The sequence below is a fragment of the Papilio xuthus genome, unplaced genomic scaffold, assembly GCF_000836235.2.
Source record: "Papilio xuthus unplaced genomic scaffold, Pxut_1.1 DF828037.1, whole genome shotgun sequence".
NCBI lineage: Eukaryota > Metazoa > Arthropoda > Insecta > Lepidoptera > Papilionidae > Papilio > Papilio xuthus.
The window spans coordinates 1,940,414-1,964,297 of record NW_013530612.1 but is presented as its reverse complement, the minus strand read 5'-3'; the positions used below and the strand labels follow the sequence as shown (position 1 = coordinate 1,964,297).

At 32.9% G+C, this 23,884-nt stretch overlaps 1 protein-coding gene and 1 non-coding gene across 2 annotated transcripts; one reads left to right on the top strand and one right to left on the bottom strand.

Moving 5' to 3' along the window:
- The first annotated feature begins 296 nt into the window (after nucleotides 1–296).
- On the top strand, nucleotides 297–369 carry TRNAR-UCG (transfer RNA arginine (anticodon UCG)). The gene has a single exon. It is a non-coding gene; the product is annotated as a tRNA-Arg (tRNA).
- A 9,063-nt stretch (nucleotides 370–9,432) lies between these two features.
- On the bottom strand, nucleotides 9,433–11,107 carry LOC106114720 (cytochrome P450 6B5-like). The gene is given in 1 exon segment (NM_001312435.1): nucleotides 9,433–11,107. A coding segment is annotated over 1 exon segment (1,500 nt). The 5' UTR covers nucleotides 11,072–11,107; the 3' UTR covers nucleotides 9,433–9,571.
- Between the last annotated feature and the right edge of the window lie 12,777 nt (nucleotides 11,108–23,884).

Here is a 23,884-nt window from a genome sequence, read left to right as displayed (position 1 = left end):
GGCAAATTGTAATTGCTTGAAACTCTGTTTGTCTAACAAACGGACGGTCTTTAATATATATCTTAGCGGGCGATTAAGGACATCATTCAAACACAACCAAATTGCTTAAATTTATCTTAATACGTACCTCTTTGTCTCACTTATTATTAATATGCGTAATATCAATATATATAAATACAATATGCTCTAAGCAGTATCTAGAATTAACTGAGATTTATACACTTGTAATAGAATACGTTTGTAATGTTCACAAGAATATTTGGAATATATTTGCATTTCTGTATCTGTAACGCCAAGACCGTGTGGCCTAATGGATAAGGCGTCGGACTTCGGATCCGAAGATTGCAGGTTCGAGTCCTGTCACGGTCGAGAAGCTTTTTTTGATAAACAATCCAATAATGTAGTTTACAATACACATTTTAGTTATACGAGTTACTAATAATAATATTATGAAACTATTTTTGAAAGTATTTTACCATACCGTTATAAGAATTTATGTACTTTAGTTATCTAGGAAGAGCAAAAAAATAATAATAACAAGACGTATCACCTTTGGTCCTCTTTCCCTTCCCACCCTTTTCCTTATAAGGAAAGAATAGGAAGTGGAATTGAACCTTCCTGATGAGGGGATGCATGGGAAGGAAAAATATTTTCTTTCTGTGCATTCTTCGTCGATTAAAGGTAGGCAAACGCATATGCCATTACGTATGTCTATGGGCAACGGTTGCTTTGCTATTTCAGCGATTTCAGGTTGCCGCTTGCTCGTTTGCCATCTTTGATATAAAAACGACGAATCAACTTGGCGATGGCGCGGCTTTGTGGGAAGCTTATGCCAAGTAGTGGGCGTCATGTTGCCGAAGAGAAAGTATGATGAGATGAGAATGGTTCTGAGGGCGCTTTAATCGATTTAATTAATATGTATATAAAAGGTAAGCAAGATATAACACAGTTTACGATCGCAGTCGTTTAACTCTCAAAGCGTACATTATGTTTGAGCTTACTCTAAGCTGTATTCGACTAAAGACATAAAGCAATAAGCCTATTACACGCACGTTACCCGAGCTTACATACACTCGAGTCTTCGTAAAATATGGCAAACTAAATATGCTTATCCGCTTAACCATTTTTTTAAAACGTTGTGTTTAAGAGTAATTTAGAATTAACTAGATGGCGTCACAAATGTATAATACACTAGTTGTCGCCCGCGACTCCGTCCGCGTGGCATTAAAAAAGATCTTAATTAGTAATCTATGTGTTCTACCACACTATGTTCTACGTCTATGCCAAATTTCATCGAGGTATCTACCAACATCGATCCATCCAAAAAGGAAATAAAAACCAGTACAACGTATACATTAAAATCTTTTATGGGAACTCATTAAAACTTTTTCGAAGGAATTTAAGATATAAATAGCAAATAAACAATTGAGAAAACGACAACTAACAAGTTGAACTTTGAAAACTTTTACTTGAGATAAAAAAAAACCGTCATTTTACTTTAATAAGCACAAATTATGAATTACTTTAACAATGTGTTTTTCGATTTTAGATTTATATAAATTTATTTCACAATAAAATGGTGAAGGAAATGATCATAATGTAACCATATATAACGACACATATGTATGAAGACAACTTGCACTTGGTCAACGTAGTTGACTAAGGCCCAGGTCCTAACTTAGGGTTGTCTCCGAGCCCCCGCGCTGGGAAAACATCCATTTAGGCATCAAGTAGCACTCACTTTTACTTTTTACCCCGAGGGGTAATTTATTCAAAGTGATACAGGAAGAAAAAAGATAAATTCAATTAAGGTTCACCCTTCCGGACGAGATTAAATTGTTTAGCTGATTCCAGATTAGCCGCTTTTTCCCCGTATACCAAAAAAATATTCTGATTTTGTAACATGGAGGTACATCGAGGTTTGCCAAAAATAAATGTTATTCTTGAAAAGATTTAAGTTAATGGTATATTTATATACATATATTTATAACTAGCGGTAGCCCGCGACTTCGCCGGTGTAGAATTAAAATACATATATGCCCATGTGCATCATTCTTCCCGTCAAAAATTATCCAGTACATACGAGGCCTAGCGGACAGAAATACAGACAGACAAAAATTTTATGTATTGCGAAGAAAAACTAATTTTTTAACGCACATTAGAAAGCGTTGTAATAAAAACACCAATTGAAGCACTCTCAAGCAAGAATTTTTATATTTTTTGTGAGGCTTCACTTGCTACTCAATATACTCAAATGAGTTGGGTCACAAACTAAGGTAATGCGTACATTTATATTATAGATACATTTTAAAACACGGATATAATTTCTTTTCATATTTACACTATGTAAGTAGGTCACTTGGATACATCTTCCGACGTAAAATATGTAGTAAATTTTTGAAAGGAATGCAGTTCGTCTTAAAACGGGGTCGTGAACGCTTGCTTTATCACCTTACGTAGTATGTCACGTGATCTGATAAATGGCATAAACGATATTTTAAATAGATAATTCTAGAAGAAAATAAATATAGAAAATTCTACAGAATGAATGGGAGTGCCTATTTTATAGCTTTAACCTACTAGAAGCTTAATGGAGGTGTTACCTTTTTATCTCGAAATGTTTCTGTGTTAAGATATGCGTCCATTGATCTGTGTCGGACGCACGGCACGCACAGATTTAACGGATTTGCTTTGTCTAGAGGCACAGGCCAATGGACGCGTACCTTTAGGGGGAATGTTGGGTGTGATAATTGGTTAAATCACAAAGCCGATTATCTTTGGTATAAATCTTAAACCATTTTAGAAATGTGAAGCATTAGTTAAATTTCAACAAAAAAACTTTAATTTTAAAAAAAGTTACAAGGATAAAGTTACACTACTTTTACCACGAGATGGCGCCAGTTACACGTAAAAATTGCACGCCGTTAACTTCCTTTAGCAAATTGGATATGAGATTAAATTTTAAAATGAAATTTCGATTGAAGTCGACCGCAAGACTTTAATAAAAATCTTTAGAACGGTCTCTTAAAATATACCTTTACTGAAAACAGGTATTTCTTTTGTAAGCAATTTCTATTTCCCTTTTTTTAATAATAAAACTAAATTTAATAAAACTGTCTACGCCAGTTCGTAACGGGAGAAATCATTTAATTTCTATAAATTTCGCATAATTCATTTGAAAATTCTAGTTAGTCGATGTTGTCCAATATGGATTCCTTTTGTTAATGGAATATTAAATAGAAAAAATGTATTTCCGTCCACACGGAATTAAAAAAAAACTTAATTAGTAGCCTATGTGTCCTTTCTACTACTTGTTACTTTATTCTACATCTATTTCAAACAACGAGTTCCATGCAACCTTTCTGGAAATACCATCCATCCATAACAAACATCCATCCATACATCCAATCATTCGCATTACAATATTAGTATAATAAAATGTGTTATTGAACTTCCGTAACTCAACTTATGCATAAGTTTAATCAAAAAAAACATTCAGAAAATCTTCCTTATTGGATACATATAAAAACACTTTCAAATACGTTGACGTGCACAATGCAATCTACATACGCTTGTAACAATACCGGGCAATACAACGGAGAGGCGGAGTGTTCGGACATTGCCTATTGCTTAGTTCAATTCCCTCTTGTATTCCTATACTGGAGTATTCACAATAACACAATTTAAATTCATTTACGTGCGTATATTGTAAGTTTCTTTAAACCATTATACATTTATTTAAGAACTTTTTTTTTGTAATAAATGCAACAGAACTTTAGCAATTTCTTCTCTGAATTTTAGCAACGTATTTTTGGAATTGATAGGATTATATGCTATTAAATTTTATTGAATTCTCTATTCTTTATTATTTTTTTAATTATAAAACTAAAACCCCGTCGATTGTCCGGAGTTAGACTTGAGTAATCAGGTCTATTGGTTTGATTCGAGTAGTCAGGTTTTAAAAGCACTCAAAAAATCTTTCAACTCAAAAGCTAAGGCAAACTTAATGCAACTTGTGCCGATTTTCGCACTAACAAATGTGTAAAATATTTAACATTGTTTGAACCAGCAAAGCCGAAGAGAAATTAAAAGTAACGATTATAAAAAGTTTGATTATCAAAATAATCCGAATATGTATTATACATTAAACAATCGATTACTAATATTATAGTAAACACAAATATATTTTTGAATTCATTAGTAGTATGTGTGAAGTCAATCAACCCGCACTTGGCCAGCGTGGTTGACTATGGCCTAATCACCCTTAATTTAGGGTAGGCTCCAAGCCCCTCGGTGGGGATGTATAGTGAGCTGATGATGAAATAGATTACTGTTTTCATTGATAATTACAAACATCAGAAAATATTATAATTAAATCAAATTTTATCAAATAAATTTAACATTTTGAAAGTATACACGGATAAATTTACAAATTTTTACCCAATTAAAAATAATATTTTTAAAAACTTTTTAATTCCCAAAGTACTTCTAAATATAGTGTTTTTGCAGTACAAAATAAATGATGAACAATTTTAAATTTTTCCCTACAAAGTGTAAAAACATCTGCTGAACTCAATTCCATTTTCTATTTCATATTTCACAATCTTTATTTGAATCAGCTGAAAACCGCCCGCCGATTTCCCGGCAGCTGGCAATTTTGTGAGTTAATTCAAGGCTTTGTCTGAAATACGGAGGCGGGAAAAATAAATTGTGTGAAACTTATACATCTAAATTAAAAAAGGATCCGTTAAAGTAATTGTGGATTTGGTGCTTAAGCCTAAACCATTAGAAATAATAGATTTTAGAAGAAAATAAACAAGCGCATATACTCGTATTATCTCTAGTTGCGCATCCTCTTTTATTTACATTCAGAGTTGAATATATAACCATGCATACAATAAAATCAGTCTGTCTGTAGGTAATATCGAGAAGAAAATGATATTCCATAAACATGATGTGTTTTTTTTTAATTTTGTCGTTCTTCTGTCCGCGTTTACTACAGTCGTATTCGATTCCTGACACCTTATAACATATTGGCTATAGCCCGCGATCCCTCCACGCGAAACTCAATTAGTAGCCTCTGAGTTCTTTCAGATTCCGTTCTACATCTGTGCCAAATTTCAGCGTGATCCATGTAGCCATTCTGGAGATACCTTCTAACAAACATCCATCCATCCAAACATTCGCATTTATATTAATAAAACTTGAGTTCAATAATTCAGTGGTTAAAACTCTACAAAGACTTATAATACTCATCATCAGCTCACTATACGTCCCCACAGAGGGGCTCGGAGCCTACCCTAGGTTAAGGGTGATTAGGCCATAGTCAACCACGCTGGCAAGTGCGGTTTGGTTGACTTCACATATATCTTTGAATTTCTTCTTAGATATGTGCAGGTTGCATCACGATGTTTTCCTTTAACGTAAGAACGTCGGATAAATGTACATATATAAATCAGGAATCGAAAAACACATTGGTACATGGCGGGATTCGAACCCAGGACTTGCAGATTGCAAGTCAAGTGCTTGACCACTGAGCCACCGAGCTCTTTTATAATTTTAATTTATAATACAACATAGATTATTGTACACAATATTTCCTGAGTCTATTTTTCTACAATTAGCAAAAAGTGAGCCATAACCACAGCGGAATTTGAAAGAATGAAAAACAATGAAGCTCAAAGTAGCGAACTGTAATTCATCATTGTCTAACCTACATCAAAAAGGGCTACGAAAAATTTTTCATAGTTGCCAAGTAACAATAAACTTTTCACAAACGTAAAACTTTTATCATATCGTATAAAAGTATATTTTTACATTAAAAAAAACGCGTTAAAAACAGAAATTCTATATAACATATTTAAACTTATTTAATAACTGGCTGTCGGAACAAAAAAACTTAATTAGTAGCCTATTCTTTCAGCAATGTTACGTTTAGTTACGTTTCGCCGTTCATGAGATATCTAGTAACATTGTGAAGTAACAAGCTGACATCATCAGAATGTTTAAGCATTAAACAGACAATTCTATAAATAGATAAAGAAAACTATGAGTAAATGTACCATCATATTACGTGCTCTTGCATATTTTAAAACTATCTGTCGCCCGCGATTCCGTCCGCACGGAATTAAAAAAATAAAATACAAGTGTAAGTAGTAGTGAGTAGTAAGTAGCCTCTGTTTATCCAGACTATGTTCTATATATGTGCCAAATTTCATCGAGATTTGTTGACCCATTTTGGAGATACCTTCAAACAAACAACCATCCATCCATTTACCTGAGCAATCGTATATATAATATTAGTAAGATGTAAAACTTGAAGTAGCAAGCAAGTGAAGCTATGGTACTTTAACAAAGTGTTACTAAAAACTCGTTGAAAGTCCCGGAAGACTCCGGCGGCCTGATCCGCAATCAGTGAAACAATTTTAACTCGCTCGGAATAGACCTTACTTTATTAATTTTTATTTTTAGAGTTCCGTACCTTATAGGAAAAAACGGAACCCTTATAGGATCACTTTGTTGTCCGTCCGTCCGTCTGTCAACACCCTTTTTCTCAAAAACGCGCGAAGGTATCTAACTGGAATTTATTTTCTTCTTAAAGTATCACATTTAATAAAATCCATAGCTTTTTGAATTGAAAAAAAGGATCTGACAGACGGACGGACGGACAACAAAGTGATCCTATAAGGGTTCCGTTTTTTCCTATAAGGTACGGAACCCTAAAAATACATTATAATAATAAGTAATAGTCACTTTTACACTACATTCACTTTACAATCTATACATATTAGTAAAATTGGAGTGTGGGTTAAATATTAAAAAAAAATCATATTTCCTTTACAAGATGTACCTTAAAAATAAAAACCACTTTTCAAAACTTTTGTCTGTCTGTCTGTCTGTCTGTCTGTTGTAATTCGAAAAGCTCAAGCAAGCCTTACAAAATCAGCCGCGTTCTTCAATTGCTTGGACGGGAGTAACTTGTTACGTTCAGCTCCGTGAACTCTGATGCATAAACATGTAGAAACGAGAATAATGATTAGGTTTCCTAGGTAATTTTTATGTGTATCTCGGAGAATCAGCCACGGCAAGGAGTTCAGTGCGCGATAACCTTAAACCAGGCGCTCTCGACCGCCAGATTAGACAAGTAACTATGCTTTTCATATTATTCACTGGTTTTATTTCTTAGGACAATAACTATATGTTTTGTACTTGTGTTTTGCAATGGAAATCAACAGTAATATTGTGATGGTGTATTTTACATAAAAAAACGTTTTATCTTCCTCCTTACTTATTTTAAGTTTGGTTTTACCTATAAAGACTGCTACACCGCTCCAATGGATCACATCATTACTAATTCCACGGATCACAAATTGAATTCCTTTATCCGGCCAAAAATAATTCGGTCTCGATAATTTATCCTAAACGTAATTGCTAAGAACAGATGACGTCATAATGGAACAAGGCCTTGCTATTCTGCTTATGTTATCTTCCACTTAAAAAAATGTCGTGAACTCCTTACTCTCTCTAAGTCTTCTCAAATATTATATTACGTCGGATTTTTTCGACCCGAACAGCACGATTTCTTAATACTTCTTTTAAAGATACATGTCTTTTTGGACCTTTTTTAATCCTTTTTGAAAATCGAGAATATTTTAATTTTTTCCTCTAAGTAGCTACGTTAATTTTAAACCAAAAACAAAATAATATTTACATTAAAAACTAAATATTTATTTTAGTCTTTAGTAACGTCGATATTCAGTCTAAGACTACCAACTTTTGTTGAGATTTTTAATGAAAAAAAAAACTGTTTTTACAGCAAAAGCATCATTCCTCTTTGTGAAAGTTTTTCAATTAGGCCTCGCACGCACATGCCGGCTTCACAGCTTTGATGAAAATAATTAAGAAATGTTTGAACTTTTTCAAGATACAATTTTTAACAAGTACGATGTTTTGCAATCTTTATTAAATTATGGCAAGTCTCTTTAAAAATTCCATCGAAAACAAAAAGAAACAAAAAGTTTATCGTAATATCAAAAATAATGTATAAAAACTCGTTTAAAAGGAGTAATATTCTGCATCGTCTTAAGAAACAAGTTATCTACTGAATTCATGGTTTGAAATAAGGTAAAAATCGGTGTAAGAAAATTATTTTACTACAGAATATATGATTTTGCTTTCTTTTACTTTATTCTTAAGAAAAGTTAAGTTTGTTAACAAAAACCCTCGTTTTTCTTGAAAAACAGTACTGCTTTGCAAACTTCCTCAAGTTTGCTAAGTTACGCTGACACAAATTCTTGCTTGATTTAACTTTCAGTGAAATTCATCATCAGCATCAGCTCACTATACATCCCCGCTAAGGGGCTCGGAGCCTACTCTAAGTTACGGGTGACTAGACAATAGTCAACCACTCTGGCCCAGTGCGAGTTGACTTTACACATATGTACATATATTTGAATTTCTTGCCTCATAGCTATGTGCAAGCTATATTACGATTTTTTCCTTCACCATATTCCGCACCGTGGACGCCCTCTGCCCCACTACGGGGACATATGACTTTAAATCAATCGAAGAACTTCACAACACAAACAATTAACCCCTCAGTCACCGAGCTCAGTAAGAGTAACTCTAAATTATTATTCTACTACTTACTTGTTTTGGAACAATATTTGATAAAAATTGGATACCAGTACTGAACGTATTGTGTAGTAAAGACCAACAATCTAATCTGATAAAGTGACATAGTAATAGCTGTATTACGCCCTCGTCAATGTTAAAAAAGGGTCTTGACAGACAGACGTACGGACAATAAAGTGATCCGTGTTTTTCCTTTCGAGGTACGGAACCCTAACGGTGATTTTCTTACGGTGAAGGAAACATCATGATGCAACCTGCACATATCTGAGAAGGAATACAAAGATATGTGAGAAGTCAACCAACCCGCACTTGGCCAGCGTGGTTGACTACGGCCTAATCACCCTTAACTTAGTGACGTATAGTGAGCTGATGATGGTGATGATGATCATGAACCCTAAATGTGTGAATGTTTGAACTATAAAATATTAGATAAAGATAGTTTTAAGTAATACTAATAACTTTCAGACATAGTTTATTACAAAAGTATTAAAACTAGATCAAATCTTGCTAGCCCATTAGAGTCCAACTATTGTGGTGTTAAATTATGAAAGTTTGTGCTAGGGAAGACTCTAGGGTCCACATAATTCGTAATATCAACTACTTCTAAATGAGAGCATACCTTTAGTATAAATTTATCAAATCGAATCATTAAACCTCATTTCTATTCAACGCCGTAGTACAGTCAAAAGAGGAAATAAAATTCGTAAATAGCGGCCATAATAAATAATTTTACATAATTAAAAATATATCATATTTTCAATGCTTTTATTATAAAACCATCACATACAAAAGAAATACATACATACATACATTTAGAAAAAAATAGTTAATAATATTTTTTTTTATTTACAGTGAGTTCTTAGTCCCATACAACTTGATATATTATAAATTACCAATAAAGTCCCAATTGTTGTATAAAGATTCGTTTTGTTCAATATTAATTCTTCAGACTGCGAGGTATCAGTTCAATGTTAACATTGTCCGGCCTCACTTGCATATTCTGCTTACTATATTTGATTCCACCTTTACCAACGTGAGTTTTAACCGTAAAGTTACGCAGCAAATGTACCAAACCCGCTTTTACTTGTAGAGTCGCATATCTCACACCGATGCACAATCTCTTACCTTCACCGAAAGGCATGTACATATTATTTGGCAATTTATGCCGATTTTCACGTGAAAATCTGTCCGGATTAAAAACTTCCGGATCGGAGAAAAGCGTTGAGTCATGATGGACTTCAAATATTGGTGTAAATATCTTCGTTCCTTTTGAAACTCTTATGTTCCCGTTAGGCAATACAGTGTCCTTAACGCACTGTCTTGTCAAAAAACCAATTGGTGGGTACATTCTTAGCGCCTCATTATACACCATGTCTAGATACTCCATTTCATTAACTGTGTCGTATGTCATTGTGTCATTATATTTCTCAAACGCATTATCAATTTCTTCGTGAACACGTCTCAATGGCTCTGGGTTCATGCCTAACTCTACTAGCGTAACGAAGATAGCAGAAGCGCTGGGTTCACTCCCGGCGAGGAAGAAAAAGAACGCTTGCGCTGCTAATATTTCATCAGTAGGTAGTAATTCTAACCCTGTGTCATGATCCTTCAATGTACCCTTATTTATCAAACCAACACACAAATCTGCGAAATCGTGTTTCTTAACATTCTCCGCTTCTCTTTTTCGAATCACTTGTTTTATAGCTGATATGAAGAATTCCTCGTGTTTTTTGAATATTTTGATTCCCGATAGTTTAAATAATCTATCATTTAGAGATGCAATGGCAAATTGGATGTTACGTATAGTGCTCGGTTTCATGCTGTCGAGGGCCATAGCAAGAAAAGGTGATTCAAAAATAGACTCATTACCTACACCAAAGACAGCAGCTCCAATAGCGGCGTTACAGAATGTCGTAAGCGTGTGAAAAATATCCTTCTTTAATAGTTCTGGTTTCTGATTCAAGTAATTCACAAAATCTGTGGCGCTACGATCTAATATGTAGTACATGCTTTTCAATTTAGTTGCCGTAAATAGCGGTGTCATATTCTGACGCATAATCTTCCATCTATTGCCGTTCATGAAAAGAACATTATCGCCGAGTTGATCACCTTCGTTCGTTTCAAATCCTCTGTGGTTGAATGAATTGAAATCAAGACTTAAAACATGTTGCACGTTGAGTGGATCCTTGACGTAGAGTGCGGGCGTCAGCATGGACCCAACACCAACTGCAGGCTCTTTGGGATACATTTTATATATATCATCGAAAATTTCAAACAGCGCTCGTTTTGACGTCAGAAATTCTCCCATGGGACCGAAAACTTTGTGCTTCATGTAGAATTTGACACCGCGTTTTTTCCAGTACGTTTCATTGTACAATCCAATTAAATAATAAATTGCCCATAAAGCGCCTGATATAATTAAAATTGTTGAAATCATTTTGATTTATTTGTTACCACTGATATCGAAAATTCTGTGAAGTGTTTAGACTACAATCTCTAGCAAAGCACTGGCTGCGAATACATCGCGCTACTCTTTAAATATGGTACGTTATCTATTTGCGTAATTAAAAGCGAGAGTTTATCTTAAGATGCTTGTATGTAAAATTGAATAATATCGATGTAAACTAGTTATTACATGCGACATTTCACGCATAGAATCTTACTAATATTATAAAAGCGAATGTTTAGATCAGTGGTTCCCAAACTTATTTTGTCTACTGCCCACTTTGAGAATAAATATTTTTTAGCGCCCCCCATATTTTCACATATTTAAAAACCACTATAACTTCAAATTAAATTAATTAATTATTGTGACCTATATACGTATATTAACGGAGAATTCTAAATGAAACTTTTACTTGAGACCTGCAGCGCCCACAACGGGACGTTATCGCCCACTTTGGGAAACACTGGTTTAGATGGATGGATGTTTGTTTGAAAGTATCTCTAAAACTTTAATCATGAGGATCTTTGGGGGAAGCCTACGCCCAGTAGTGGTGTCGTTTTGCTGAAAAGAGAAGAGCAGAATTAACTTTCGGGCACAAAAATCAATGTAGAGTTGTTATCAATGTATAATAATACCAAACAAAAATAACATCATTTTTGTTTTGACGAGTCCTGCGCTCAATCTCATTCATGTTGTATCACGATGACTTGCGAAAATTCATGACGCCCAATACCTTTTGTTATTGGAATTACGAACTAGATAACAGCGATACAACGGCTAAAAATTAAGTCGCGTGTTTGAGATTATAATAATAAAAGGCAGTCTTTGTTCTAAGTTTAGAAAAATTATATATCTACGTAAGAAATTTACGTGTACTTTCATTAAAAAAAATCCTCGGAAATGTACGAAATAAATTATAATAAACACATTTCTTAGGAAATCTATAGTTTTACTAAATTTAGCTGAAATGTTTTGCAGAACTCATGTCAATGGGTACGCGGAGTCAGTATAGGTTATTAATAATTGAACTAAGAACCTACACATTTCCAATTCGGTTAAAATAACAATAAAAGTGTTACATAGAGAGTGAATTCATTTATTAAACATCGCAGTGCAGTGTATCCTAGAGCTGTTAAGATAAGACGTCTCTAGAGCAATTAAATCAAACATCTAACGGTAATAATAAAGGGAAAATACAGAACAAGAATCACTATTTTATTTAAATGTTAATTGCCAAATCTCTATCAAAAACAGATGTAATATAAATACCACACCGATTAATACGCCTGTAAAAAGGTTGCGGCAATAATATGGTGACACGCAACAAAATATCGTTGCTATAATAAAAGACGAAGGCTGACATATATATTATATCGTTTCGTTTTCACTAATTAATTATTAAAATCTTAAGGTTTAACAAATTATACCTCTTGTTGATAAATTCAAATAAATCAAAAATAAATATATTTCTTCTTATATCCCTTATTTATCGTTCTGAGTACTATATAATAATGATTCCTAATACTTAAATAAGTTGATTAGAAAAATTAAAATAAAATGTTCTAACATCTTTGCAAGTGACTATACAACGAGAAGTTATTAAATTCGAGACGAAATTGCCATTTAAATGCAACATCCTTTAGTGTCCCAGGCGCATTCCATGTTTTGTTACAAATGTTGAAAAGAGAGTGTAAAAAAATTATTTACATTTTCATATGGAATTTTTATTTGAACATTTCAAATACAGGATGTCCCAAAAAATTGTATGTACATTAAATTTGAAGCCATCTAGCATCCAAACTAAGCGACTTTTGATACAGCTAAGTATTTTAAAATCATCATTTTTCAACCAAGTTAATCTTCTATTGTACATGTATTATTCGAACATCCTGTACATGTCTTCTTCAAACATCCTGTACATGTCTTCTTCAAACATCCTGTACATGTCTTCTTCAAACATCCTGTACATGTCTTCTTCGAACATCCTGTGTATGTTAAGATCAGCACATTTAAATTAAGCTTATATCATAAAATGTCTGATATCTTCATTGTTGAGCGAAAACTCATCTACGAGACTGAAGCGAGCCGAAATTAAATGCAAATTCCTGCTACGAACTCAGCGTTTGCTATTAAATTATATGTACCTTACGCCGCTTACAATTTGTATACTCAGCGTCAAATAAATGTAACCATTATCTATGTTTTTACTAAAATAAAACATGTGATTAAAAAAAAAGCTAGAATTTAACCTACTTTAATTATAATCTTATTAATTACAAATTCTATTTATTATAATTATTATAAGAATATTTTTTATTCATCCTCTCATACTCATTTTTTTGTAACTGGCATCAAGCAATTTGAATTACTAATATACGAATGGATACAATGTATCTCCAGAACGACTGCATAGATGTCGCTGAAATTTGGCATAGATGTAGAACACAGTCTGGAAGAACACATAGGCTACCTTTAAAGCTTTTTTTTAATTCCGCGTGAACGGAGTCGCGGACGATAGCTAGTATAAACAACTGAGTTAACCAAGCCTGAAAAAACACATAGGCTACTAATGAGGTTTATTTTTTAAATAAAAACACAGTTTATCAAAATTAAAATAATTATGGTCAAGCCAATAGGCGACTACAGTATAGTTATTTTTGTGGCATGTTCTTTGTATAATATAAATCTTATCACGTTTCACTGCAATGCAATACTGGAATCACGGCCGCAGTACATTAGTTAGCGTGTCTCTAATTCCGATCACGTGGCGATAGACGATCTTCGGCGGTCCAAATTACTGCTACTAATTTTGGAAAATTTTGCTGTTTCAAGATTAATTAAAGATTTCTATCAAAATAACCGCAATACCTGTTTTTACTTTTCCCGACTGACTTACCGTTGGATTTTTTATATATTGAATATATAACCTTGCGTACTAACAAGCTAACCAGCTTGACCACGATCACACCTGATGTCAAGCGATGATGTGGTCGAAAGATGTCATTATCTTTGACAAAACAGAGATAATACTATGTTTTAAACGGCGATTTCGGTCTCGGAAACCTACGGTAAAGAGGTTTATGTATGTCGTGTGTATAGACCGGCAAAGTTATCTGACCCGGTGGGAATAAGTTATGACAGCTCACTAGCGCCCTCTCAATGTCATAAGTATTACAAGATCCTTGTCATACAGACAGCTTGTCTTATATTTTGTCATTTTCTATTCCTATGTAGGTGTACATATTCTAAAAGAATGGGAAGAAATGAATTTTGCTCACTACAGATGTCGCGTGATTGATTATACTGAATAGTTTTTGTCAAATTTCATCTAAAACACTATAAAAAAAACAAACACATAAGTAACCGTGGATATACCTACCACCACCAACATCACCACCTTCTTGAAGCATCCAGTTTTTCTCCCCATTAACCGCAATAGCACTGCCTATGTTACCGAGCCAGATAAGCTTGTCGATCTCCATAGGCTTTTTTTATTTCTTAATTAGAAAATAGGTTTAATCATTCATGTGAATACCCACCAAGGTTCTAACTGGATCGATCTTATCTTTCTCTCTGTGTGACAGTTGCGGGTAGGGTTTATAGTGTAAGTTTTTCCTTCTCCGATTCCTCCTTTTGAAGTGGAGATCAAGCCTTGGTCGCAGACTAACGTAAAAGTATAATCTTCTTCTTCTTCGTCGTTGCAGTCTTGTCAGACTGGTCGTGGTCATCACGTATCAGTGACCCGCTTTACCAGGCGCCGCCACTCCTCCCTAGTCGCTGCCTTTCTTGTACATTGGTGCAGGGGGACAAAAGTATAATAAGTATCAAATAAGAATAAAATGTTTTCTCTGCACCACAATATAAATGGTGTTGTATAAATTCGCATGAAATTGAAAAGGAAATTTATTTCTTTTTAAAATATATTATTAAAAAAAACATATTTCGAAACACAAGATAAAGTTAACATCAAAAGCTAATATCGCAAGTTTCATTATGAGTTTGTAAGGAAGGAAAATTATAAAAGGCAAAAAGAATTACATTATATTTTATAACATTTTTTGCAATTAATCTCAAGTCGACTTCGATCAAACTTTTATATTTAGGAAACGCTTTACACCATTACTTGCAGATGCTTAATTAGATAGATAATTGCATATGTATCTTCTAGTCAGTTGCTATCGATCACTAATAGTTTTACAGTTTTTTTATACATTCGACGAATAATAAAGTAATTTATACAGTATCGGTGCTTTTTACTCCTGGTTTTATTTCGATATTTCATCGGACGCTCGGACAATAGAATTTTAAAGCTTTTATGAATATCGTTGTATCAGTTTTTAGAACTGAATTATTTAGTTAAAAAGTAAAAGGTACAAGGTAAGCCGACGAATGAAAATTTTATTTGTTAATGTACTTATACCGAGTTGCCCTTGTGACTTAGAAATAAAAATAAAATTCTATAAATGTAAAATAAAATTCTATAAATATAAATTAATGTCTTTAATTACATAAGCAGATACAGACAGATGTAGCAAGTTTTTGTTTTTTTTTTTATAACAGAAGTGGGCAAACGAGCAGCAGGAACACCGAGGTGTTCAACGATGCCCAAGGACATCAGCAATACCAGAGGAACCGCAGATGTGTTGCCGGCCTTTGAGATGGTGATACGCTTCTTGAAGGACCCCAAGTCGCAATATTTTGATCAGTTTTTAGTCGTACACGTAACAATATTAATTCCACTTTCCATTGCGTCAAATTACTTAGGCTTATAAATATTTCAGACATACTTTCGGTAATAACTGGCCGGTAATCTTGTCCACCTCAATTCTCTACTATTAGAAAAAAACAATTCATTTTTCAATTTCAACAAAAGGCTTTAGAAATGAAATGAAAGGTCCCACAATCGTTTCACAAAGCATTACTAATGATATTTCGACACAAAGCGCGGCTATAATGAATAGAACGAGTCGAATGCAGCTATCGAAAGGTGATTCAATGCATCATCGCCTCGCATCCTTGACTGCAACGAGAGATTGCGAGCTCAACTTGTCTTCCATTTTCAAATTATTGACAACAATAACTTGTGTTAGGTATATAACATTTCAAATACTAGCTATCGCTCGCGACTCTGTCCGCGCAGCTAGAAAAACACTTAATTAGTAGCCTATGTGCTCTTCTAGGCTATGATTTTACATCTAATCCAAATATCGGCGGGATCCTTGCAGACGTTCTGTAGATAATTTATAACAAACATCCATCAATTCACCCATATACCCAAACAATCACATTTATAATATTAGTAATTATTCATTGTCAAAGTGTCGATAAGTTAAGTTTTTTAGTAATCCTCTTTCTTTCAGTCAAAAACTTTATAATTTGACATCGCCCCAGATTTTTGTAACAAAGTACGGTTATGGAGCACTTTCTTCTTGTACAAGTTTAATGGGCCGAGCGTCGCTTCTATTAAGAATTTATGTAACCTTTTTGATATGTTTTGAACATTGATAAATAGATGTTTCGTACTCAGCCACTGAATCGGACTGTTTTATTTTTAATAAGTTTTTGCCTTCGTCTGTGAATTAAAAAAACTTAGTTAGTAGCCTATATGTTCTATTATTCTTAAATATTAAAAGCTAGCGGCCAACCTTCAAGGTCAACCACTAAAAGAAGAATGTTCTTTTTTTTATATAACAGAAGGGGGCAAACGCGCAGCGGGAACACCGAGTTGTTCAATGACGCCCATGGACATCAGCAATATCAGAGAAACCGGCCTTTGACATGGTGATGCGTTCTTCTAGACTATTTTCTACATCTATGCCAAAATTCAGCGATCCATACAACAGTTGTAGAGATACCTTCCAACAAACATCAATTAATCCATCCTAACATTCGTATTTATGTATAATATTAGTAAGATAGAACTTTGATAAATGAATCAATTTCTTTTATATGTTTTTATAAATAAAAAGAGCATAACTTCACGAATTTATTAAATTTAGATTTTATTTACTATACGTGACATGCTTCAGTCAGAATAATATAAAATCACAAGATAGAAAAAGTGATTTGTATCGAAGATTTATTTTATAGATCTCACAGGCAATCCGTCATGTCGGTTCCATTTTAAAAATCAAATACTATTTCCAATTTGCGTTCGTGAACTTACAGCCGTCGGTTCTAAAAGCAATTCCATCACAACGGGCTCGCAGAGGATAACGAAAAAGTAACAAACTTAATTTTAAACATTTTTCCGTTATCGAGTTAGCTCGTTTATAACTTTGGAGTTATCGATAAAAATTTTAACAAGATCTATAGCTGACCTGTTATATTTTAAATCAATCTTACTAATATCTTATCTTACTTAATATTATAAATGCGAATGTTTAGATAATCTTATCTTCAGAACGGCTAAACGGATCTCGATGAAATTTGGCATACATATAGAACAAAGTCTGGAAAAACACATAGACTACGATTGATTTTTTTTAATTACGCTCGGACGGAGTCGAGAACGACAGCTTTTAAAATTTTCTCGACACAATGCGATGTAATGCGTCCTATATGTTATCTGTCAAATATTTTATTTCACAGACTTTTAGTAAACTTTCTCTGACAACATGTTAGCAGGAAGCACGTATACATTGCCAAATATTTCTGCTTTGTCCGGTTGTATATCGTAACACTATTTCCTCAAGTAGGATATAAAATTGCCCAATGTACGATTTACGAAATTGTATCTCTGAGATTTTGCGCTTTGTATTGCTGATCCCAAACTATTGTATCTTCCGGTCACCTCATTTGAGGTAATAAGAAAAGGGAGAAACTACAAATAAATCGAATCCCTACGGATCCCTTTTACCTTTGCCTTTGAATAATTTTAAAATGACCCTTCTCTCGTTAAGGAGAATATCGTTACAACTGTCCTTAGTAAAATGTTAGAATCTATAAATTGATGTAAGAAAATAGAAAAGACACATTTTCAATATTTTTAAGACAACGATATAAAAATTACATTAATTGTCAATTTGAAAGCAATAATGCGGTCTTAATAACACTTCAATATCCATGAAAGTAACGTCACTGAGGCTACAAGTCACAATATTCTAGCTGTCGCCCGCGACTTCGTCCGTGTAGAATAGAAAAAAAACTTTATTAGTAGTAAGCTATATGTTCTTCCAAACTATGTTTTACATCTTTCCCAAATTTCAATGAGATCCATGCAACCGTTCCGGAGATACCTTCTAACAAACATCCTTCCATGCATCCAATCATTCGTATTTATAATGTTTGTAAGAGTAACATGTAAACTATAAACACATACGTTCTCACAAAACTACGTTCTTAGTTAACAAAGAAGATTTTACTTATGGCATTCGTTCATTAAATAACAGAATAGCAAAGAATCGTCTTAAAAAAGTTTCAAGAACAAGAAATCTTACCTTTATTGTGTGCGCTTTAACATTTTCATTTTATCGCTACAATACCTACGAAGTTTAAGCGTCTTAAAATATTGTATAATTTGCTGAGAACTATAAGAAAATTGTCTATTTTATGAAGATTTTCTTTAAATCTTTCTAATATTATAAATGCAAAAATTGTATGTATGTCTGTTAAGAGGTATCTCGATTGAATTGGACATGGTAGAACATATTCCTGGATGCATGTAATCACTGAAATAGCGAAGTGACCGTTGCCCATAGACATACGCAATTGCATATGCGTTGCCTACCTTTAATCGACGGAGAAGGGGATGCACAGAAAGAAAATATTTTCCTTTCCCATGCATCCTCTCATCCGAAATATCTTGTAGTTCAAGATATTTTATTATATCTATTGAACAATGCTTTTTATTTCGATAATTGCAATAGTTTAATTTGTAATTTAAACAAATTAGTGCTTATATTATACTAAATTTACACTGGAAGTTCTTGAATAATTCAAAGTTAATTCCATTTTAGATTTGATTTTGCGACGTTTTCGCACGATCCGGCTCAGATCAGCACCAATTCCATTCTAAGATCAATTACTATCTCGATTCGACGATGCTACCGCTATACAGAGTGTTCCATTTTTACTAATAACAACAGCTGTAGTTAATAATTAATTATTATGATAACTATTTATATTCAACTTATCGTGGGATGATGATATGTTTCATACAGGAATTTAGACATATTGATTGTTTCATTGTGGCATATGAGTGGATACCTCTACAGCGCCCTCTATACCCCAATAAAGTAAAGGACTTAGTTGATTGTTTTATTCGATCATTCCTATTCAAACTTACTAGTTAGTAAGTTTGAATAGGAATGATCGAATCAACTTCATCAACTTATAGTAAAAATTCTTCACCAACAGAAAGCAAACAAAACCAACACACCTAGAGAGTAACCTAGTATATTTTGTTCAACATTTTTTCTAAGACAGTTCGCTAGCATGCATAATTTATATCAATTTTCTTTTAGTTTTATCCTTTTTTCATTATATAATATTATATAAACAAGAGCATTAGACAATATTAAAATTGTTTTGTTTCACTTAACGTTATATGTAACGTGTAACAAAATATTATATTTTATGGAACATCCTGTGTAAGAGCACCTGTGCCGCAGCCGCGTCGATGGATCACGCCCTTATTAATTCTGTAGCATAGAAATTGAATTCCTTTATACAGCCAATAATTATTATTCGAGTGAGCTTTTCTATTCAACAATTTTATAATTTATTCATAATGTTATTTGAGTTCGCAGAAGCTCTAGTTTGTATTATCTTTAGAGAATATGGAATTTAATAATATATGCTGTATTAAATATTATATTTATAATACAATTTCTATAGAGCAAAATAAAATTTACACAAAAAAATCTTGTTCCATTTCATTTATTATTAATATTGAACGAGCTTTTCGACCGTGACAGGACTCGAACCTGCAATCTTCGGACCCGAAGTCCTACGCCTTATTCATTAAGCCACACGGTCTTGTTCATGGGAAATACAAAATCTTTTAAAATATTACATTTTACATGATATTTTTGATCGCACAGAGAAATGAAAAGAAAGAACTTGTGGATTTCCTACGGACCAAACAATAATATTTTAAAAATAAAAAAAATCAATACTATATTTTCATAGCGCGTATGAGAACTTAGTTGTAACAAAATTTTAAGTCATTTCTTTTATAAATACAATTAAATAGCGTAAATAAACTCTATTATAGAGTCCCTTCCCTTATATTCCGCGAAAAAATAAGAATGTTTTCATAATTTTATCAACTGCCGACTTGTGTTTATTTGTCAGATAGTTTGTTCAAGCCCGGTAGTGTTTATGTGTCGTTACATTGTACGAAATAGGACAATACAAACAGACATTATTCCTGTATTTTTAGTATACTTACATCATCAAAATTTGTATTAAAAAAACCTTAACGTGTCAATCAAAAATGGAATAATTTAAAATATATTTTACATAAAATTTTTATAACACTAGATATGAATAATTATTGATAACCAAACAAACCTTATTCTAAACAAATTCAAAAAGTAATTGTACCGTGTTCAAAACATTCTGTTATAATATAAAAATAGACTATGAAATGAAATTCAAGTACGTTAGTTTCAAACAAAAACCTCTAAACAACAAACTAAAGTACGTTTTAGTAAAAAGTTTTGCCTTTTATTTAGTTTAGTAATAAAAAAATGTTAGCCGCAACTTTTCACAGTACACAGAAATTGAGTTTTGTTTGTTCTCCACCATTCTGTAAACAACGTAATACTTTAAGGCCTACTTTGCCGCTTTCATGCATTAACTTTAAGTTAAAAGAGTTTGGCGCCTACGAAAGTTAAGCGTAGGCTTAAGAAAAGTTAAACTGTCAAGGTTGTGGTTTATTTAAAAAAAGATAAAGGATTTAATACAAAAAAATATATAATTGTTAATAATGTACTTACGAGTCTAGATCTATATGTAAGTTACTTACTTATAGCCTAAACATAAATTAATGAAGTGACCACTGTCTGTGAACATCTGAAACAAGCTTAAGTTGGAAATGTGTCACCTTAATTTAATGAACAAAATCTGGATGACCGTGTTGTGTTTTTGTTTTTTGGATTTGTTTGTGTTTTTTGGAAATTATATTTATGTACGAATTTCTAATAAAATGATGAAATATGAATAATATTTTTCGATCTTACCGATAGAAAAAGTTAGTTTATGTTTAAGTTGATTATCGATAAAACACGAATAAAATGAGATTTTCTAAAAATGATTCCTAGCTAGATCGATTTATCGCCCCCGAAACCACCTATATACTAAATTTTATGAAAATCGTTGGAGCCGATTCCGAGATTCCAATTAAATATTCTTGTATATATATACAAGAATTGCTCATTTAAAGATATAAGATAGGGATGATGATACCCCCTACCTAGTCAACCCTTCCTCTATCAAATCCATCTATGTTATCATCCTTTCTTTATTATAAAGAAGATGATAAGGTGTCACCGGACACCTCTTTATGATGATTACTTACTTATGTCCTAAATATGTCTATATTTCAATGTTACTTGAATTAACATCTGTACTGTACCATCAATCATTCATTTAGCTCCCTAATTGACATTTGATTAGTAATGATTACAAGATTACAGCTGGTTTGTATACAAAGCCAATTAATTCATCTGCGTAATAACGGAATATAATTGCGTTACGTGCCAGCTTGCCAGCTTGCCAGCTTGCCGGCTTGCCAGCGTGCCAGTGACATCTTGTGTATAATTCATGGGTATAGAGATACGCCGAATGGTATGATTCAACTATGTTAGGTACTTTAGTTTTATGTCACCGTAAAAATGTAAAAGTATATAGTGTACTTAGGGTAGGCTCCGAACCCCTAGGTGGGGACATGTAGTGAGCTGATGATGACGATGATGATGATGATGATGAAAATTTTAATCATAGTTTCCATACAAACTATGTTAGAAATTGATGGTTTTTGGACTAAGTTAAATCATTAATGATTTTTATAATTATTAATTTTACTTTAGATAAAGGTATAAAATATTGGGTTAGGCCGTCAAAAGAATATGTTTTGTAGGTGATGTTTCTCTATTCCTAAGATTTTTATATAAGCACACAATGGACTTGTAATAAAAATTAATTACATTAAATATTAAGTATTTCCTAAAAATAATAAAAATAGTACGAAAAAAATGTAAACGAAACAATCACGAAAAGTACATCAAAAGAAACGTCCAAAAATTTAAATGAATTACAAAACGTCATCTTTTTTCCGTAACAAAGCCGTCTGTACGCTAAAATGACAAAAAATGGTAAGCGAAACATAAATTGAATCACATTTTAGTGATTAAAAGTCAGGATGAAGTTTTGTTGATATCATTTCATCACTCTTGATGTCGCCCGCGACTCCGTCTGCGCGAAATTAAAAAAAAACTTAATTGGTTACCTATGTGTTTTCTAGACTATGTTCTAACTATACCAAATTTTAGCGAGTTCCACGCAGCCGTTCTGTAGATCTGTTTTAACACTCCATTCATCAAAACATTCGCGTTTAAGTTAGTAAGTCTATATATATAAAAGAAAGTCGTGTTATTTACACTATTTATAACTCAAGAACGGCTTTACTCATATGGCTGAGGTAGCTTAGAGCCAGGAGATAGACATAGGATAATAGTAATTCGTTTTTTTTTTTCGAATTTATGCCTTGAAGATCTGCTTTTATTTAACGTACTAATATTATAAAAGCGAATATTTAGATGCATGTGATGTGAATGGATAGATGGGTGGGCTACACTAATTAAGTTTTTTATATATCGACGAGGACGAAGTCGCGGGCGACAGCTAATATAAAATAAAAATAAAAATTTCATATAAGCGTATGTAGTCTAAATAACGTTATCTACATTAAATTAATTACTAATAAAGTTCTCTAAGTAGCACTATACTCGTGTTATCTAGACTTAAGTATATCTAGAATCATAACTTAGTCTCTAGGACCTGCTTCGCTGTTGTAAATTCAAAATACAGCGAAGCGAGATGTGTACGTAATTTAATGATGAATAATACCATATTATAGAAACTTCGTCTCACGTTCAAAGCATTCTCGTAAATACACAATTATAATTTAGGTTAAGTTATATTCAATATTATTAACCAGCGTTACAAGATACGCTGTTTAATTTTTAATTTTGAAAAAAAAAATATATTTTTTGTATTAAAAAAACAAAAGCGTAAAAATTTATTTTATTTTAACGCTTTTCAGGGAATACAATTTAAGCTTTGTATTATCTCCACTATTTATTTTAACCACGTGATTTTCTCTACGATTTATTTAACCACGATTGAAATGCTCTTACCATATAATTTAACATGAAACTATTTTCATTACAGCTATATACTAATAGATTTGGTTTTATGTGGATTATTATTTTAACATAAATGTATATTTAGTTTCGCATCATAATCTAGGGACGGCGCAGCGGTGTGCCAAAATTGTTTGGATGAAGCCTTTGAATTTTAAAAGGCAGGACTTGTCAAGCGTATTCCCTTCTGTCAAATAAAAACGAACAATAAGAGTTAACGCCGTCACTCCGCGATCTCAAAGCAAGACAAGGCAGACCAGGAGTGGAGAAATCCGCGTTAACCTTAAAGTCTAAGCTTACTTACTTGTGTGCCGGTTTTGTGTAACTTTTTGAGTCTGTTTGCTATTATAAAAACGTTTCAATGTTATTTTATTGCCGAGTCCGTTTCTGTATAGTCAAAAGATAAAGCGGGAACGCGCGCCCGTGTTTATAC